Genomic DNA, 22,105 nt, shown 5'->3' on the forward strand with positions numbered 1-22,105 from the left:
CATTTGAACTCAAGTCCTCCTGAATCCAGGGCCTGTGCTTTATTCACTTCGCCACCTAGCTGTCCCAAAATCTAAAGTCTTGGTCCTCAAATAGCTTACTTCCTATTTAACATCCTTCTTGCATGCAAATATAACTGCTATGTCCATGAAAGAAAATTCAGCTGTATGGAAGCCCATGCTGAGCTGGTTACATTTAAAAATAAACCTCGCTGCAGCTAGGTGGTGCAGTGGATAGAGCACCAGCCCTGGATTCAGGAGGACCTGAGTTCAAATACAACCTCAGACACTTGACACTTACTAGCTGTGTGACCCTGGGCAAGTCACTTAACTCCAATTCCCTCACCAAAAAAAATAAAAATAAAAATAAACCTCATGCCAATCTTAAGGTAAAAATAAATCCTAAAATTATGTTTCTTTAGCTACCATGGCTGAGTACTCTGAATTTTAGTTTTCACTATGTACTTGCCTAATGCTTCTGGTCTTGCAAATAGAGATTATTTCATTCTTTGCATTTGCACTGCCTAGCACATAGTAGGCAGTTAATAAATACTTGCTGATGAATTGCTTCTGTACTGATTTGTGTAGGCAAAACATTTTAGACCCTTTCATCAAATTTCAGCTTTGCTCCCATGAGTGATTATGCTTAATATATGTTGGGATATTAAAGATTATAATAATAATTTCTTCTATATAGAATTTTTGGTTTGAGACTGAGTCTCGATAGAACTAACAGTAGGAGAGGATCAAGAGACCTAGCTTCAAATCCCAAGTGTGCCATTGATTTGCCATATGACCTTGGGCAAATCATTTCAATTCTTAGAACCTCAATTGTTTCATTTGAACAATGAGAGGATTCAACTAAATGGTCTCTAAGGTACCTTCCAGCCTGAATGTTCTATACTTTTCACTTTATATGCAAATCCTTGTAAGGCTAGTACTATAGCACCAGTACATAGTAAATGACTAATAAATGTGTGTTTAATTAACCACTAATTTTGCCTTGCAGTTCATTATTTTTCCTATTGAAGATTAACCACTTTTCCTTACTAATAATACCTAGCTAGCATTTATGTCATGCTTTACAATTTACAAAGTGCTCTATAAATATTATCTCATCTTATCCTCTCAAAAACCCTCAGAAATAGGTGTCATTACTGTCCTCATGTTATAGATGAGAACCCTGAGCTTTAGTGATTTGCCTGGAGTCACACAACCAGTTATGTGGTTGTGAGAAATGAGTAGTTGTCTCCTCTCAATGTGGCTATAACAGTCAGTCATACTCCCCTGACCTGTTTGTAGGACAAAGGTCTCAGATCCCCTCCTCCCCCTCAGGTTAGCAAGGTCACATGGTTCAAGGAGCCCTGGTCTCAATAAGGTCCTCTCCAGAGTTCTGTCCATATAAGGAAGTGTAAGGTACACTCCTGAGTTATGCCCATACAAGGAAGAGGGGTGGGAATACTGCGTTCCGATTAGCTAGTTAGATTGTAACCCCGACCAGTGATGAAAAAGGGGAAGGTCCATTTGCTTTAGGGACTAGGGTGTAGAACAGGGCCTGCGAGCCCCCTTTCTGGGCACCCACTAGCTGCACACTAGGGTGCCTCCTTCTCATGAGAAGAAAATAAAGCCTTTGTCACCTCGCTGCTGAGTTCCTGAGAATTATTGAGAAGAGGATGAATTTTTCCCTCACAGTGGTCTAAGGCCAAATTTGAAGTGTTTTTCCTGCCTACAAGCCAAGAGCTCTATCCACTATACCACTAGCTGCCTAATAAATCATTGAAAAGTAGGAATTGTATATTTGATTAACAGTTTCCCTATTAACGTTCTTGACTCTCCAAGGCAAGAACTTTTTTTCCCTTCTGATTTTCAGTATACACAAAAAACTTAAAGCTGATTTTCAAGCGACGGTGATGATGATTGTGATGCTGATAGTAATGACCAACTGCAAAGTTTCCCCATCAAAATCTGCCTCTGCTATGAGTTCTGTCTCGAAAATTATTTTAGTTAAATATAAGTCATTTTGCAGGGTACTGAAAAGTTGTTGCTTTTAGCTTTCACAAACCTGCTGATTGTTCTCTTCTGCCATCTAGTGGAACTATAAAGCCTTGTTTTATTTTTAAAAACAAAAATCCTATATTCCCACTGGGGAAGTGGAAGGCTTCAAAAATATGTCAAATAAAACTAACAAATGATTTTACTCTTGCTGTTATCATTGCAAAGAAATTTCTATAATGTTCTTAACAAAATGCTGCAAATGTTACTAAAAATTAAGTGTAATACATAAAATCCTATTTAGGTCTTCTAAAGGCAAACTACTAAAGAATCAGAAAATAGCTAAACTGTATAGTGAGCTCAGTTGTTAGAATGAAAGCTTAAAACAAAAGTATTGAGAAATTTAAAGCACTCTTACAGGAAAATTGTCTATTTTAGATGCATTTGTAGCATGTCAAGGGATTTATAGGAAAAGATTAAGAGATAATTGAAATGACTACAGATGGAAAGAAAAGGAAAGAAATTCAGTTCTACTCTGTTTAACGCTGATTTAAAGTATTCTCAATTCAATATTTAATCATTCTCCTCGGCTAGGGGTTCTGTTTATTATTATTATTATTATTATTATTATTATTATTTACAAATACAAGGAAATGTTTAATGACTACAGAGTAGTATTTGGTTTTAATCTTCCAAATCTAGAATTTCCATCAAAAGCCAAAAGTGTTCTGTTTAATTATGTGAATCTAAAATAACATCCAATATCTCTAATGAATAAAATGTTTTCTTTCCTCCGAAGTGTGACTTCTTTGCAACAATGCTGTTTCACTAAATAAACATCTTAGGGAAACTCACTAACAGTTTCAAAATATTCCATTTTCTTTCTATTTTTCATTTAAATTGCCAAGCCATTATTGAGAGTTCAGAAATTTTTGTCAGAAAGTTCTTTGATGACAGTAACCCCAAGTTTGAAATGGAGGTAAAATTTTCTACTGTGAGTCAACTGAGTAATCTACAACTTTTTTTCTAGGGTGGAAAAATTCCCATAAGATGGACAGCCCCAGAAGCTATTGCCTACAGGAAGTTTTCATCAGCTAGTGATGCATGGAGCTATGGCATTGTTATGTGGGAGGTGATGTCCTATGGAGAAAGACCTTACTGGGAAATGTCCAACCAAGATGTAAGTTCTACAAATATGAAAGCTTAAAGTTACCTTGCCATTTTAAAGTTTTTGTCATGGGGTGGGGGGCAGGGAGTATCTCTCTTATCTGCGATCATCTATTATTTGGGATTCAGTCCTAAATTCAGGCAATTGAATAATTTGAGTAGGGTCGTAAATATTCTGTTCATTGCCACTGGATTCGTGCCCTATTTTAAGTGAGTGCCTTTTTCTAGATCTGTGAATTCCACCTGGTTTGTCCCAATTTCAAATGATTATACTATATAATACTACTAAATTAATTACAAATAAAAATAAAAGAAAAAATAAATGCTTATTTTTCATTCATATTTTCATTCAATATTTTCTATATATTCGGTATACTTTCATTCTAGAGATAACTTAAAACTGAAAAAAAATACTTCTTAGAACTTTAACTCCATGACTCCTAATAGGCGATATTTTAATCCACAATAATATAGTGTATTAACACTAATATTACATATATATGTTTATATATATGGATCTTTAATCTACTTTTTTCATTTAATTCATCTATACAATATCACTATAAGACGAATTATCATAGGATCATGAATTTTGTCCTGGGAGGGACCTGAGAGGTCATCTATACAATGCCCTCATTTTGCAGATGAGGAAAACAAGACCCAAAGAAGGGAAATAATAGGCAGAACTGAGTTCTAAATTTAGTGTTCTTGTCATTGCTTCAATTTACCATTAGGTCAATGTGTCAAGAATCTATGATTTCATCAGGCTGGGAAATCTCTCCACCAGGTACTTACTAGCTGTGTGACCCTGGGCAAGTTGCTTAATCCTGATTGCCTTAAACATCCAGGGCCATCTCCAGTTGTCTTGAAGTATATCTTGCCACTGGATCCAGATGGCTCTGGAGGAGAAAATGAGCATGATGACTTTGCACAGCCCTCCCTCACTTAAATCCATTCACTGAAAGTCATGACATCATCCTGATGTCATGGTCCTCTTCGAAAACGAAGGACAAAAAAACAACAGAGAGCTGCCTAAGTGATTTGCCTATAGGCACAAAGCAAGCAAAGGAAATATTCCCACCTGACTGTGGGAAGCTGTGCCAAGCTGCTTCTCACTGTGGATGATGAAACTGAGGTACAGTTCATTCATTCAACATTCAACAAATATTCAATGAATGAATGAATTAAAAAGCATCTATTGTATTTAACACGATCTGCCAAGCACTGTGCTAAGGACTGGGATAGAATTACAAAAGCAAAAACAGCCCCTTGCCTCAGAAAGTTTACATTCTAACTGAAGAAATGACACACGTAGAGGAGCGGTAGCCCAAAGAGGTTAAAAGACTTACACTGGGTCACACAGACAATAAACTGTAGATCGGAGACTCAAACTTCCCTTGTGCCCTTGGCATTTTGCTCCACCTTTCCTTGCCTACTGCCACATTGTGCCAGGCATTGGGGAAGGGACAAAAATTTAAATAAACCATGACTCCTGCTCTCATGGAGCAATAGGATCCGATAAAGAGATAAACCACAAACCACAAATACCAACAGGCAGTGTGCCATTAGTAGAATCCACAATAACCACAACACTGAGGCATAAACTTTTCAGAACAAGAGATTTCACCATGATTAACACTTGTAATCTGCAAGCAACACAGAATTAAAACTTTCAAAAATGGATAGCTAACTAAAGAAAATAATACTCTATAGTTTTAGGAAAAGGTACAGTTATCCCTTCCACATCATGGGGGGCTTAGGGGTATAGCACCCCTGTGATCTGGAAGATTCATGTAAAAATTTTTGGCCCTCCTTTAGTACCAGAGAAGTCTGAATTTTTTTCTTATTCTTTTATGGGGTTTTTGCAGTACCCTAAAATTTGGGTTGATATTATATTATACTATACATATATTTTATGCATTTCTGAATTTCTAAACTTTTTCTATGTCATCTGCTGGCCTTCATGTGTCAACCACAGTTTCCACAAAACTCCCAAAAAATTCCCCTTTAATTTCTTATGCTGACCCATGATATATCAAAACCACAATGGGGAAAGTCACAATGTAGAAGGGATGCCTATACATTTCTTCCTTGTCTTCCTGTCTGCTGTTGAAGTGGTCCCAGAGATGTAGTCAACCAATCTACAGAATGTAAGCTTACATCCCAATACTCTTACTCAATTTTAAAAAGAAATAGTCTGTAGAGCATATAATAATAGTAATAATAATAATAATAATAGTAGTAGTAGTAGTAGAATAATGGCCTCTCCTTGAATGTCTCCCCTCACACCTCTTTTTAGCCTCCTTTTGTATTGAATTCCCCCATCATACTGTAAGTTGATTGAGAGCAAGGGACTGTCTTTCTTTTTCATATCTGTACACAATGCCTGGTACATAGTAGACACTTAATGAATGTTTATCGACTAGCTGGTTGTCTATCTAAATTTCATCCAAAAAAAAAAAGATGAGAATGAGATGATAGTGAATAACTGGTATTTATATGGTGTTTAACATTTTCCAAAGCATTTTATTTGTTTTCACTTATTTGAGTGTCTAAACAAAGCTAAGAGGGACTACAAGCTTTACAACCCCCATTTTCTAGGTAAGGCGAGTGAGGTACTGTGAGTTTGAATGAGTTTACCTAAGGTCACACAAGTTACTATTGGAATTCCTCCAATTCGGATCCCAGAGTGGAAAGTATTCTTTCCAAGAGCTCCTAAAACTCCACACACTTACCCATTTAGTGGAATCAATTCAGAGAAAATTTGGCTTCCCCTTCACTCAAGGTACCCTAGAGGGTATTTTCTGAAGCTGAGTGGGATTTAGGCCGATAGGGATGGACTCCTCAAGGGTCATTCATCTTCATTACCTAATAGTACCGCCCTCTCTTACACTACCTTCCATTCAAACCGTCTCTATCTTGCATGTACCTATTTGTACTTATTTGTTTTCTACCCCATTCACATGAACGTCTTTGAGGCAGAGGCTTTTTTGCCTTTCCTTGGGTTCCCCAATATTTAGTGCAATGCCTGATACATAGTAAGTATTTAATAAGTTCTTGTTGACTGAGTGGTTTACTAATTTATTGACTGACTATCCAACTGATTGACTGACTCTATTTCCAATGTCTATGAGGAATAGATTGAAATAGGGAGCAGATCCCAAAGAAGCTTCAAGCTTTTAACTTTTCATAGTTTAAGGCCACTAAAATATATTCAAGCCTGGATTTGAAAATTGTCCATAAACAATCCACTAGTATAACAAAAAATTGAGGTCTTTAAATTGAGATGAGGCTATAGGAAGAAATAAAGAGTTAGCACCTTGGAGAAGTCTGGTGAATATCCTCTTTGCATTTGCAGTAAAGAAAGTTGAAATTCTGTTTAGCTTAACATATTAGGATCCAGCATATCTGTGACAGATCCTGTAATCAGAATTCCTGTTTGGAAATAGAAATGGCTTAATCAAAATTTCCCCAGATGCTCTATCCAAACACTGGCTATTTTCTATCTGTCCCTGCTTTATTTGCTTGCATAGCTGTGTTTTGCCTTATATATAACTTTTTTCTTTTTGATCTTATATAGAAGAATATTTTAAGCAATGAACATTCAACCATATTGTTTGAATATTGAATGTTTTACTCTTTCACTACATTTTGGCCAATTTTAAAAAGTAAAATACAAATTAAAGTGTTTTGAGCCTTGAAATAAGTTAGGGAAATTCCAAATAGCTTTAGAGACATTAATCTATTCTGAAGAACAGCAAGTATTTCTAAGTTCATAGAATTTGTTTTAGAGAAAGGTCAATAGTATTGTCTATTATGGAAGGTAAATGGGGAGGGAAATCTGCATGTATAGAACCTGCAGCCTAAAAGGCTTAACACAAAAGTATCAGCAGCTAAGCTCTGCATACTCATTCAGCAAGCATTCACTGAGCACTGAATGTGGACCAGACAGAGCCTAAGTACCTCAAAGCAAGCAACAGAAATAGAAAACCCAGTTTTGCCACCAAGGAGATTATAATCTAATGGAGAAGAAAAGAACCACTTAAGAATGTAACAATAGTAATACCTTTCATTTATATACAGCTCTAAAAATGTGCTTTCACATGCATCATCTCACTTGTGTCTCCCACAAGCCCAGGAAGGAAGGAAGGAAGGAAGGAAGGCAGGAGTTACTGTTCCCATTTTATTGATGAGGGAATCGGCTCAGAAAGGCTGAAGTACATTTGTTCAGGCTCACACAGATACTCAGGAGTGGAACCAAATTGAGCTTATAACCATCACTTTTCACCCACAAACAAGTGGCAAGAAACCAGCCTCCCCTGAAAGAGTAGAGGTTTTCTGAAGGCAGAGACTAGTATCCCCAGGCTTTAGCACAATGCTTGTCACATAGTAGGCTCTTACTAAATGTTTGTTGATTGAGTGACAGATTAACTGCCTGGGCTGGGTAAGAACTCACCTGAGGTGTTTCTATAACCCATCCAAAGACAACACAAATAGGGAGAGGAGGGAATTTAATACTTTTAAATAATTATTCCAGATAACTAGGTAAACTAACTTAGTTGTTTCTCTGCTGCTGAAGGACCACAACTGCTATCTATCAACCAGTACAATCCAAATCCATGTACCCTGGGGGAATGCCCTGTCCCAATTATGGCTTTGTGGGCAAGGGTTTTTTGGTTTAGTTGTTTTGCAATCATGTCTAATTCTTCATGACCCCATTTGAGGTTTTCTTGGCAAAGATACTGGAGTAGTTTGCCATTTCCTTCTCCAGCTCATTTTACAGATAAGGAACCTGAGGAAAACAGGTTAAGTGACCTACCCAGGGTCACACAGCTAGTAAGTGTCTGAGGCTGGATTGGAACTCAGGAAGATGAGTCTTCCTGACTTCAAGGCCAGCACTCTATCCAGAGCTCCATCTAGCTGCCCTGTGGTCAGATTTTGGATCCTTTTTCTCACTTCTGGTTCACTGATTTCTGCAATGAAATACACATTTTTAAAGGGATTTTCAAACATTGCTCTATCAAATGGTACTAATACGTTAACATTACAAATAATCATTTTAATAAAATTTTTCCAGTCTTATTAAAAAAGAAATTCTAAATTTCAATATAGCCTGCACAGCTTACATTGTACAGAATTGGTTTTAGTATCTCATCTTGGTATTTTGCTTAGACTCCATGGTATCAAAAGAGAAGCATGATTTTTTTTCTTATTATTAATAATACCTGGCGTTTGCACTTGTTTGTAATCTGCTTTACAAATATCATCTCATTTGATCTTTTTTTTCTTTCTTTTTTTTTGTGTGTGTGAGGCAATTGGGGTTAAGTGACTTGCCCAGGGTCACAGAGCCAGTAAGTGTTAAGTGTCTGAAGCCAGATTTGAACTCCAGGGCTGGTGCTCTATCCACTGTGCCACCTAGCTGCCCCTCATTTGATCTTCATAGCAACCCTGGGAAGTAGGTGTTTTTATTTTCCCCATTTTATGGATGAGAAGCTGAAGCAGATAAAGGTTGTGTCCTGGCCAGGGTCATATACCTAGCAAAGGTCTGAGGTAGGATTTGAACTCAGGTCTTCCTGACTGAACTTGCTCTATCCACTTAATAGTTACAGGAGCAGAACCAGACAGAGCTTATAACCAGCAGTTAATCTTATTTAAAGAGGACACGAATTTTAATGGTAGTTCATAAGAAATTTATATCTTTTTTAATATTTGAATTCTTGATATAAAAATTGGTCAGATGTGTATCTCTTTTTTCTAATCCTTTAAATATCTCATTAGTTAATGATCTACTATTAGATTATAAAGAAAGACAAGTTAAGTCTCTCCCTGGCTACTTGTTTCACATGTATACTAAAGGTACAGGGTTCCATTCTCTCTCTCTCTCTCTCTCTCTCTCTCTCTCTCTCTCTCTCTCTCTCTCTCTCTCTCTCTCTGTAGGGCAATGAGGGTTAAGTGGCTTGCCCAAGGTCACACAGCTCGTAAGTGTCAAGTGTCTGAGGACGGATTTGAACTCAGTTCCTCCTGAATCCATGGCTGGTGTTTTATCCTCTGTGCCACCTAGCTGCCCCCCATGCTCTCTTTTAGCATATAATTTTCTGATAGGCAACATGGTGTCATGAGTGGGTAGAGAGAGGTCAAAGTCAGGAAGACCTAGATTCAAATAATCCCAAGCCAGTGGTTTAGCCTCTGAGTGTCAAAGATAACTCCCTAAAACTATAAATTCCTGAATAGCTACCAATCTGTATTGGTAGAAAGAGTATTTTCTTCAGAAATTCTCCATAATGATAAAATCACATTATCTGCTTCCTTCCACCCACATAAAAAGAAAATCCCAATAACCTTTAAGTATATTAGGTGGTTTTTCACGTTTATGCCCTTTCAGAACAACAATTATGATTAATTGCAAAGTGACATCATACATATGATAATGTACTATGATAATGTCAAGGATTTAGTTTACAAAGATCAAAGCTTATCTCTAATTTAGTAGATAATCCTTAGATAGCTGCAGCCATCTCAGAGAAATGACTTACCCATGGTCATGGATCAAGAAAGAATCAGACTTGGGGCAGCTAGATGGCACAGTGGATAGAGCACCGGCCTTGGAGTCAGGAGTACCTAAGTTCAAATCCAACCTCAGGCACGTGACACTTACTATCTGTGTCACCCTGGGCAAGTCACTTAACCCCAATTGCTTCACCCCACCCCCAAAAAATTAAATTCAAAAAAATTTTAAAATAAAAAGAATCAGAGGCAAGATTCAAACCAGTTCTAGTGGATCCAGTTCCAGCAATCTATGCTGTTTGATACTATGATCTATGTAGACCCTCACAGACAGGAGGGAGCCAGAGCTACCTCATATCAAGGAGAAATGATTGTTAAGATTTTGATTTGGGGTTTTACATCTCAAAAATCAGCAAATGTTATCAGGGCTTGATTTATTGTTTTATTGATTGTCTGGACTAAAGAAAGTGATGGAGAAAATGTTAAGACTATGGGATAAGCCTAAAAGTATGTAATGCATACATTGGTTTGTTGTATTATTGTTGTTTTTTTCTGGAAAGTCCGTTTTTAAAACATTTACTATCACACTCCTGCTCAGAGACTACATCTCTTTCCATGAGGTGATTCTGATGGCCCCTCGAACAGCAACTACACGAGGTATTATACCTAACAGAGTGCAATTAAGCCAAAAAGGAACAGCAGGCAACATTAAACAGTCAGATCCCAAGAGAACTAATGTCCAAGAAAGAACCAGCACTACTAGAATAAGAAGAGATTTAGCTCAAGCTAATAATCTGGGTACAAGACCTGAGTCTTGTGTTTTCCTGACCTGATATTATTATAAAGCTGTTCAATTTGAAGCTATTTCAAGTACTGTCTGCGCCCGAGTACAGCCTCATTTAGGCACATGTTGCCTAGCTATTTCTATTTCCCAGAAAGTGAATTCATTTTTGAAAGTGACTAGGGAAAAAAAAAAAACCTTCTACCTCAATTTCTTTCTCCTCTTCTTTCAGAATCTTTCTGACAGCAATACAAGATTCACTTTCACTCATTTTCTCAGACTCATTTCAGGAAAGAATGAGAACTTTTATTGGGGGTTTTCTTTTCTAAGAACTGTTAGGGGGACCTGAATATATTTCCCTCCTCAAGCATGAAAAATGGGGGGGGGACTTTTATATTTCATCACATTTCCTGCTTGTTTTATTGTAATTCTGCAACCTTTCTTGGGTATGGGTCAGTGCTTGAGCTGAGAATGTAGGACATGTAAAATCCACTTAGAAAGGAATGCAGTAAGATTTTATGATTCAGAGTCCAACTATGTCAGATTTGGGGTTTTATCCATTTTTCAAACTTCAATTGATTAGGCAATACTGCCTTGCCACAATCATTTCAGACACAAATAATTGCTAAACACAATCATTGTAATTAATCCTACTTTCCATCTGACCAAGGAAATATCTGTCTTAGTTTTCCCATCAAAGCCGTTGTTGAAAAGACCTACTCCTCACCATGTTTCCCAGCTGGTTTTCCTACTGTTATTATAAAGACAACTAATATTTTAATTAAGTACAAGGTAATTAAACTACCAGGGCAGCTCAGTGACTCAATGGATAAAGTGTCAGGCCTGAAGTCAGAAGACTCATATTCATGAGTTCCAATCCAGCCTCAGACACTTACTAGCTGTGTGACCCTGGGCAAGTCACTTAACCTGTTTGCTTCAGGTTTCTCATCTGTAAAATGATCTGGAGAAGGAAATAGCAAAGCACTCCAGGATCTTTGCCAAGAAAACCCCAAATGGGTCACAAAGAATCAGACACAACCGAAATGACTGAACAACAAAAAATTAAATTTAATCATTTTAAGTCCCTCTGCTATAGCAGCTAAAATAATAAGAAGAATGAGAATATCATGCAATCAATCACCACTATAAACAAAGTAGAGCAATACAGGGGAGAAGGTAATGGAGAAGGATACTCAGCTGCCACTTTTTAACTTCTAAAGCTATTTACCACATTTCAAAAACTAATTCTTGAATTATATGGGAAACTGGATAAGATGGTTTTTCAGCATTTTCAGGCACCTGAATGCATTCTTTTTCTCAAACAGGAGAAAAATTTTAATAACATTTCCTCACATTTGCATCCAACATTTTACAACTCAGATGGTCCTTTTCAATTCTATGAGCTTTTGAAACTGCTTAACCCTCATATTTGGCCAGCATTTCTTAAGCACATGCTGGGTTCAAGTCACTGTGCTTGGCACTAAGTCAGTAGTTACTCAATAAACATTTATGAAGCACCTACTATGTTCCAAGCACTGTGCTAAGTACTGGGGATACAAAAGAGGTGACAGTCCCTGCCTTCAAGGAACTCACAATCTAATAGGAGAGATATTCATGAAGAGTCATGTCTGACTCTTCATTATCCTATTTGAGATTTTCTTGGAAAATTTACTGTAGTAGTTTTCCATTTCCTTCTCTGGATCATTTTACACATTAGGAAACAGGCAAACAGCATTAAGTGACTTGCTCAAAATCACATGATTAGTGAATATTTTAGACCAAATTTGAACTCAAGTCTTCATGACTCCTGACTCAGTGCTCTATCCATTGTGTCACCTAGCTGCCCTAATTGGGGTGGGGAAAGGGATTACAAGCAAACAAAACAGAAGTGGCAAACCAATCCAGTATCTTTGCCAAGAAAACCCAGTCTGACATGACTGAAATTACTGAACAACAAAGTTTAATAAAGTAGATTTGTTATTACCAAAGATTTTGAACTTTTGTATTGGAAGCAATATCTCCCAGCTTTGTGATTATCAGTTGAGATAATATAAAAATAGTATGTAAATTGTTAAATGTTATGTTGAATATTATCAACATCACCATGATCAAGGAAGACATGGTAGAAAATGTTTTCTCACAATCATCCATGTTCCTCTTTTATAAGGATGCCCACAGAATGACAGATAGCTTTCCTAGATTGGTAAAGAATCTTTATTACTGATAAAACTTGACTCAGCCTAGGTACCTCTCTCCCAATCTGCCTGCTTACAACACTTCATTTTAAGTTGCTTTTTTTTTTTTGCTTAAAGAATAGGTATGTTGACAACATTTTCACAAAAATCCTAAAGAAAATTCCAAAATTTCTAAATTTAAAATGTGTAAAATTTGTTCTCATTGGCAAAATATCCCTTAACAAAAAAGCAAAATTTTACTATGAATGAATGTCATATTTAACCCTGTTTCCTTTCAACATTTTGAATTTTTTTTATTAAACACATATCCACTTAGAAATTTTAAAAATAAAATGTTAAATTACATTTGATTTTCTTTTCTTTCTGGGGGACATTAATCAATATGCAATAATTTGGGTTTGTGTTTTTGCTTTTTTGTTTCTTAACTATCAAACACTCTTAAATATATCCTTTGGCTGGATGAATAAGTTCCTTTCTCTAGTCAACCTTCTTAGACCTAAGATCTGGAAAAGTCATCAAAGCTCTCATCATTCTTTCTTCAGGTCAATGAAGCCTCATCTTCCTTTTTTATTTGTTTGGGGGGGTTTTGTTTTGTTTTGTTTTGCCGGGCTATGGGGGTTAAGTGACTTGCCCAGGGTCACACAGCTAGGAAGTGTCAAGTGTCTGAGGCCAGATTTGAACTCAGGTATTCCTGCATCTAGGGCCAGTGCTTTATCTACTGCACCACCTAGCTGCCCCCTCATCTTCCTTTTTTAAATGACTTGTAATTTCATCAGTGATAGGAGCTCCCAGCATGGAGAATCATCTACCAATGAAGATTAGTATCTTCTCTGCAACTTAGAGCCTTAAGTAATTACATGGTATACTGCAAGGTGAAGTATGCTTCCAAGGGTCATGTAGCCACTATGAATCAAAGGCAAGACTTGAACCCAAGTTTTCCTGACTCTAAGGCCAGGTCTTCACTACATCTTTTACACCCTGTGGTGTCTGCAAACTGCAACACAAATAAGTCACTGACAAAAACCCCTGCCAATCATTTACTACCTAATAATAAGCCTCAAGTGACAAATAGATCTATTCCAAAGGATAAACCATTTCATGAATAACCTTTACCCTTTGAAAACAACATCCTTAAGTAGGAACTTTTTCACCTGAAAAAAAAAGGTCACTGGGACAAATTACTTCAGGTGAGGAATAAAGCTGAGAGAGAGCAAGGGAAGCAGTACAAAGTCATTGTTGGAAGGAGGTGAAGACAGGTGAGGAATTGCGCACCCCAAACCGCCACTAAGCAACTTCCTATTTTAACTCTGTTGTTTCTAGCTACTGAGGTTTGCTTCAGTACCTTCTAATTTGGGGACCCTAGGACAAAGCACAGATCACCCTAACCTAATCATTTTTCTAAAGAATAATAGCATTAAGTTACAAAGCACGTGATCGTTATAACAAAAAATAGTGTACAGACACAAAAATTCATTTGTAGTCCAATCTATTCATGGGTAAACAGCAAAAAGGAGGTAGGGCATGGAGAAGAGGGAAGATGTTGAGACTTGTCTTAAATCGATTCTGCTGATGAGAGCTTACCTCAACATTGGGAAGGAAATTGATTAAGGAAATTCCATTTCTTAAGAATTTCCAAGTAATTATTATCTGAAAATAATTTGCAGTCTTTACGATACTCACCTACCTCTATCATTTTCATTGAAACATGTTTTCAAATGGGCCTACACTCCCATTTCTTCTTGAATCTGATGTTTCATTGTTTCCCAAACTTTTTACATTGAAATAAATTGGGATGAAGAATGAAAAACAGCAAACCTCCCCTCCCTGTCTCTACCACCACCACCCAAAATTTTTATTGCATATTTTGATTAATGTAGTTTTATAACTTTCAACTTAAACACTAAGAAAGTACACTAGCAGTGCCACTGTGCATTTCCTTTTATAAAACTAAATTTCCAAGAAGAAATAAATATCACCCTCAAAAGAGAATATTCATAATGAAGGGACATTCTAATTATAGATGCATAGATTCTTAAATGTATTTCGTAGCTTATAAGAATAAATTCACTATATATGTTCTAATTGAAAATAGTTTCTTCACAAACATAAAAGGAAAAAAAAGAGTGTAAAGACAAGCAAAATATTATCATTTTTCATTCCCTTGATGGGGTACATTTCAGGCCCTCGTGATATTTCATATTTTTCCTTTTGAACATTATAAAAAAAGTGCATGCACTCCACCTCTCTCTGTAAGCAATATGACAGTTATTATAATGTGCACAGACATGCACTACTCTCAATGCCCATGTAGCTTTTGTACCTTGCAGGACTATCTCAGCATCTTTTATTGTTTGATGCATCTGGGTTGACTTTGTTTAATAAAAGGTACACATCACTTGTTCTGATTCCAAAACCGTCAACAAAATTCAAAAACTCATTAGATTCCGCAAGCATAGTGCAATCTGCCATTTGTGCCTACTGTGGCTTAGGCTGTTTCTAAGCTGCTAAAGATTGCAGTTTAGATGACAAGTATCCTGTAAGGTTTATCTATAATAAGCAACTTGGTTTTATGTAATCATTTCTGGTGAGAGGCTAATCCCTTCTACCTTTTAAAGAAAATTATGCCTTTTCATTTCTTTTACTTTGTTTTTTTTTTAATTTTCTTGTGCATCTTTGAAAATGGATATCCCCTTATATAGCCTTTACCCAAAGGATGATAGCATTAAAATATCATACAATTTAGTTGTTAAAAATTGTTTCTCAGTTAATTAATACCTTTTTGTAACCTTAAAAAAGTAAGTCCGGGACAAATATCATGCATATTTCTGGTTCACCCTGTAACTGGTAAATCAGGAAATACAATATAAAGCAATAGTTTCTTTGGAATGGAATAATTGTAGGGGGAAAACCAAACCAAATTGGGCTTTGTTCAAACTGCTTCTGATATTTAATTGTCTTTGTTCATGTCTTTGTCAGCTGGGCTTCCACAACTTAGTAGATGAGGCCTACTAGCAGTTTGACTCTAGACAAGTCACTTAGTATTTCTGAGCCTCAGTTTCTTCATCTGCAAAATGAAGGAGTTGGACTAAGTGCCCTCCTGAGGTCCGTTCAAGCTCTCAAACTTTGATTCTAATATTAAAGAACCATTGCCAGGCTCAAAGTCTAAGGTCCTGCACCTAAGACCCTCTTCTAAAAAGGCCCCACACAAGATCCAAGTCTCTCATGAAAGGGGAGCTAGGTTCCCTTTCCTAATATATTCTAGCTGATGCCCCAGACAAATTATTTAAAGATTAAGCTTAGGCTCATGTCTAGTGTTTTCCCAAAAGGCAGGTTTTAAAACTATTCAATGCATAATTATGTATGGAACAGGTATTTATTTCCTTCACAAAAAAGATTCTCACAAGTGCTCATTGACATGTTAAAATAGGATTCAGTAACAATCATCTCTTGAGAGGCTAATACTTAAACCTCATCAGAACATAAGGTAGTTTGTGGAATTGAAGGTTAGGAATTTTACATTTCACCTCAGTTCTGTACAGTGCAAACAATTCCTGGTACAGAAATTGCTAGTAAAATGATCAGGGTTGGTTCAATCCTCTTGTCTAAGCATAGAGAGGTTAAGTGATTTGTCCAGAGTTATGCAGCTAGTAACTTTCAAAAATAGGATTTGAAATTAAGTCTCCTAGACTCAAAGCCTACCACTCTACTAACTATGCCATGATGCTTCTGTATTAATTGAGGATCTAATGCTCTGAAAAATTATTCTTGAACAATAGTCTTCAAAGATGTTTCTAATAGTTCCTGTGTTTAAATATTAGGAAAGTTCCATACAAGCTTTTAATAATAGTTCAGGAAATCATATTTGAAGAAATTGAAAATAATTAAGATTTTCAGTTTGCCTGGATATTAAAAAATCATGGAATATTTTGTCATGCAAAGAATTCAATTTGAGAGTCAGCTTGTTGTTTATCCTTCATTCTCATAGGAGACCATGACATTGGGCTAATGTCATGACTTGCACTGAATTGGACTTAAGTGAGGGAGGGTCACCATGGTTCAAGGTCACCAACCTCATACTCTCCTCCAAAGCCATCTGAATCCAGTGGCAAAAAAAAAAAAAAATATATATATATATATATATATATATATATATATATATATATATATATATATATATATATGGGGCAGCTAGGTGAATACTTGCTAGCTATGTGACCCTGGGCAAGTCACTTAACCCCAATTGCCTCACAAAAACAAAAACAAACCAAAAAATATATACATACATACATATGTATGTATGTGTGTATATGTGTGTGTGTGTGTGTGTGTATATCAGGATGACTAGAGATGTCCCCAGATATTGAGGTTAAGTGATTTGCCCAGGTCACATAACTAGTAAGTGTCTGAGGTGAGATTTGAACTCAGGTCCTCTCAACTTCAGAGCCATTGCTCTATCCACTATACCACCCAGCTGTCTCCAAGGGTCCAAGGGTCACTTAAATGGCAATGGAATAGCATATAGTAAGTGTAAATAGGCTACAATGCATAACTAATAAAGTATCCGTGCAAGATACTTGATAGGTAGCATAGCATAATGAAGAGAGATCCATCCTTGAAGTCAAAAAGAATTGGCTCAAGTATCCCACCATTCCACATACTCCTATTACTACTACTACTACCACTGCCACCGCCACCACCACCAACAACAACCAATAGCTAGTATTTATATTGTGCTTTAAGATTTACAAAGTACTTTACAAAAAATTATTTTATTTTATCCTCATAACAACCCTAGGAGATAGGTGCTACTATTATCACTATCTTATAAATGAAGAAACTGAGGCAGACAGAGGTTAAGTGACTTACTTGCCCAAGATATCTGAGGTGGGATTTCAACTCAGGTCTTCCTGACTCTAAGTAGAGTGCTCTATCCTCTACATAATCTAGTTTCCTATGGGATGTTGGTAAAGTCATTTAACTTCTTATTGCCCCTAGGCTACTATCTAAAACATAAGGTACAGGATAGTTGATGATTTGAGTCAATAAATAGGACCAGAAGTTCCCTCCAGTAGAACAACAGGTACAGCTTATTTTTTTTAAGTAACATAAAACAATATAAAAATGCCATCAAAGAGATGTATGATGATAGACTCTTTTTTTTTTTTTTTTGGTGAGGCAATTGGGGTTAAGTGACTTGCCCAGGGTCACACAGCTAGTAAGTGTTAAGTGTCTGAGGCCAGATTTGAACTCAGGTACTCCTGACTCCAGGGCCGGTACTCTATCCACTGCGCCATCTAGCTGCCCCTGATGTATGATGATAGAGCACCGGCCCTGGAGTCAGGAGTACCTGAGTTCAAATCTGGCCTCAGACACTTACTAGCTGTGTGACCCTGGGCAAGTCACTTAACCCCAATTGCCTCACTAAAAAAACCAAAACAAAACAAAACAAAACAAACAAACAAAAAAAGAGATGTATGATGGGAAAAAAGGTGGACCATATATGTAGTGAAAGCTGGGGAAAACTAATGAACAACAACACAGTGTCCACATATCATCAAAATAAATAAAGGAGGTCACTCAGAATGTTGAGTGGGCCCCTGATTGAGGATTTATGGCAAAGTATAGACAAGATGAACACAGGATAGGAAGCTGTGAGGGCTTGTGATCTATACAGTTGAAAAAAGTATCCACATCCATGTTATCATAGTTATCAAAGTACTAAAGTATCAAATTTGGATCCAAGTAACAATATTGAAGTCCATTTATCAGATTGTCTAAGTGGAGCAGTAAATTGACCTGGAAGCAGGAAGAACTGAATTCAAATTCAGCCTCAGACACCTACTAGCTATATGACTCTGGGCAAGTCACAACCTCTGTCAGCCTCAGTTTCCTCATCTATAAAATAGGGAAAAGAATAGCATTTACTAACAGAGTTAATGTGAGGATACTTAATGTTTGTAAAGTACTCACAAATCTTCAAGCACTATATAAATGCTAATTATTATTCATTTTTTAAATTTTTTCTCCCCTGATAGAAGGCAAGTTCCTTGAAGACATCAACTGTTTCATTTTACATTTTTTATCCCTAGCAACTAGCACAGTACCTGGAACATAAGATGAATTTAGCAAATGGAATAACTTCACAATGGAATAACTTCCTTTTCTTATATTTTATCAAAAATTACCCTTTTGCAACAATTTTGACACACGTTTTATTCTTCAAAATGTCCCTAAGTTTGGGATCTCTCCAATTATAAACCAGGTCAGAAAATTTCTAAAAAGTATAAATAATGTTTACTAATGAACATTCGGGATAGAAAATGTAGGGATCCTGGTCTGGGTCATGTATGCTGGTCACACTGATAGTGTACAATATTTAGTGTCATCCAAAAAACTATCACTATGTCAATAACAGAACAGCGCTCCTGATAGCATTTCACTATTGCTAATTGCAAATGTTGTCATATAAACACATGCTCTCCCTCCTCATCCCTGCTTCCTGACTTCCTTAAATCCCAACTAAAATCCCATCTTCTATAGGAAGCCTTTCCCAATCCCTCATAATTCAAGTCACTTCCCTCTATTAATTATTCTCTATCTTTCCTGTACATAGCCTGTTTTTGTTTATTTCTTTGCCTATTTTCTCCCCCATTAGATTTTAAGGTCCTTGAGGGCAAGGACTATCTTTTGCCTCTTTTTGAATCCCAAGCACTTAGCACAGTGCCTGGCACATAGTAGGTGCTTAATACACGTTTATTGACTGATTACTTTATGGGCAGATCCAATAGTATTAACTAAAGGAATGATTTTAAATCATGGGAAATAAGTGTATCACTGTTAAAATTTAAATGTGTTAAAATTTCAAATGTATACAATGCTATAGCTTATGTGAAGGGAATCTGTGGAATGAAATAGAAGCTTTTTCTTTTTCTTATGGGTAAAAGTTCAGTCAAGTCATTATTTGTTGGTAGTATTTTTTTTCCTTGTAATTGAGGCACAGAGCCTGTCTTCTGAAGAAAGTCACTCATCAGTTTCCTCATCTGTAAAATAAAGATACTACTTCTCCTTTGCCTTTCTGATAAAAGATGTGGAGAGACTAAAATAGCATACATAAATTCCTTTGAGTAATTCAGAAAGGACTCTCTGTTCTGGATTATTATTACACCCATGTAGCAAATACAGATCCAAAGAAGACTCTCAGGAGACAAACTGTGTGATTTCTCGTGAGCCAAGGGAAAAAAAAAATTTCTAGTACCTGTTACTTCCCTGGCCTTCTAAAGATGCTCCCAATCCTGATTGGATTGTAGATGAGCGTGAGTTCTCAGATATAAGCAGGGGGATGGCAGTAGTCCAAGTCTAACTGGCCCAAAGAGAAATGGGAGTGTGCCATAGTAACACACACTGTCAGAATGACGGGAAGCCAGTAATGAATGAGGAGATGGAAAGTACATAAAGGAAAAGAAATGAGGACTAGGAAAGGCTGCCTATAGATTTTATTATAAAAGGACAAAAAAAATAAATAAATCAGTGCCTCAGGAGAAGTAGAATTTCCCTTAGACGACTTTATGTGTGGTTTGCACAGAGCTATTGACTTTGTGCTGACATCTTTACTAGGCGAGAGTCACTGAAAATAGACTTTGGAGACTTCTCTTTAACGTACAACAGTAGATTTTTCTAGCATTTCCCCCAAACTTCGCCTAATCCTTACTCTTCAAAGTGTGGTTGTATGCAATAGGAAGAGCCCTGTTTCTGAGGTCAGAGGACATGGGTTCAAATCTTGCCTCTGACATTACCAGTGTGAATTTGAAAGTGATTTAACCCCTGTGAACACTAGTTCTGTCATCGTTATGATCAGGGGGTTGGACTAGTTGGCCTCCAAAGGTTCCTTCAGCATTGGCACTCTTATGGTCTTTCCCTTATAGACTTCAGCAGATTCTGCTATGTATCTTACCATGTTCATGATTTTTTTCTTTATTTGAGACAATGAACTTGAACAGTTTCTACATGGTTTATTTTTTTTCTTATTGGCTTTGTTTCTGTGCTTATCTTTACTTCAGTTGTTCATTTGTCAGCGTCGCCACTAAATTAATCCAGATTGTAGCCTACTAAGATTTAGTAAACAGTCTTTGAGAATTACCGTGGCCAAAAAAATCATTATGGCTAACTAGTCAATGGGCCTCTCTGAACTTAGCCAAGTTGGTTGTCAGCCAATAGCCATGTGCAATCAAAGCTGAGCTCCAAGCTTTCCCAGCTGATGGAACCTGCCTATCACCTTCACACCACAGTGAGGCAAAGGAGGATTTCTGTAAAGGGCTTCATGTTCCTGAGCCCCTGATACAGTACCTTCAACTCCTTTTGCAGCCATGTATTAAGCACCTACCATTTGCAAGGTGTTCTACTAGGGAAGAGAGATGCAAAGGAGAGACAGAGAGAGACAGAGGCAGAGGGAGACAAGAGAGAGACAGAGACAGACAGAAACAGAGAGAGACAGAGGGACAGAGACAGAGAGAGATCATTCTGGGAAGAATACAACATGTAAACAGATAAATCACTTATTGATCTTTTGAGGAGGGAGAGAAGCACTAAAAACCAGAGTCTCCAAAAAGACTGCATGTGAAGTGACATCTGACTGAATCTTGAAGGAAATTAAGGATTCTGTGAGGCAGAAGTAAGAAAGTTGAGTTTTTTAGTTATGGAGAACAGACTATGAAAAGGCATGGAGGCTGCTAATGCAATGTCATCAGAGGAAAAGTAATCCAGTTGGTTTCAAACATGGAATATGTAAATGAGGAGTAATGTAAAATAAATCTGGAAGGTGAACCAAAGCCGGATTGTAAAAGATTTGAATGCTAAACATAAGAGTTTGTATTTTATTCTAGAGGCAATAGGGAGCCACTAGAGATTCTGGATCAGGAGAAAGACATGACCAGTCTGTCTACTTTAAAATGAATATATTGCCATCTACAAGAAAGAAGGATTGGAAAGGGAAAAGATTGTGTGTAAAAAGTATAATTAGGTATGGATTTTAATAGTCCAGGCAAAAGAGCATAAGAGTGTGAACTAGGCTGGCAAATGTAGAGAAGGAGACAGATTTGAGAGATGTTGTAAAGGGAGAATCAAGAAGATGATAACTTGCACATAGTAGCCATTTAATAATCATTTATTGAATGGAATAAAGTAAAATGTAATAGACTGATGTGTTATTTTTGTGTTTAGGTAATTCTGTCCATTGAGGAAGGCTACAGACTCCCTGCTCCAATGGGCTGCCCGGCATCTCTCCACCAGCTGATGCTCCACTGCTGGCAGAAAGAGAGAAATCACCGACCAAAATTTACTGATATTGTCAGCTTCTTAGACAAACTGATCCGAAATCCCAGTACCCTTCATACTCTGGTGGAGGACATACTTGTGTAAGATGCAAAAAGTTGCTCTTTTTCCTTGACTGTGTAATTACTTTCAGGATAAGAAT

General features: G+C 36.9%; 1 protein-coding gene across 7 annotated transcripts in view; it reads left to right on the plus strand.

Annotated features, from left to right (window-relative positions):
• Positions 1-22,105, plus strand: part of EPHA6 (EPH receptor A6) — a 1,203,504-nt gene that overhangs the window by 1,157,472 nt on the left and 23,927 nt on the right. For all 7 annotated transcript variants that reach the window (XM_043994222.1, XM_043994223.1, XM_043994224.1 and 4 more), the window contains 2 exons: positions 3,020-3,169; positions 21,853-22,046. In XM_043994222.1, the coding sequence (XP_043850157.1) occupies positions 3,020-3,169; positions 21,853-22,046 (344 nt within the window). The remainder of the gene's footprint in view (positions 1-3,019; positions 3,170-21,852; positions 22,047-22,105) is intronic.

Source organism: Dromiciops gliroides, chromosome 3, assembly GCF_019393635.1.
Source record: "Dromiciops gliroides isolate mDroGli1 chromosome 3, mDroGli1.pri, whole genome shotgun sequence".
Lineage (NCBI taxonomy): Eukaryota > Metazoa > Chordata > Mammalia > Microbiotheria > Microbiotheriidae > Dromiciops > Dromiciops gliroides.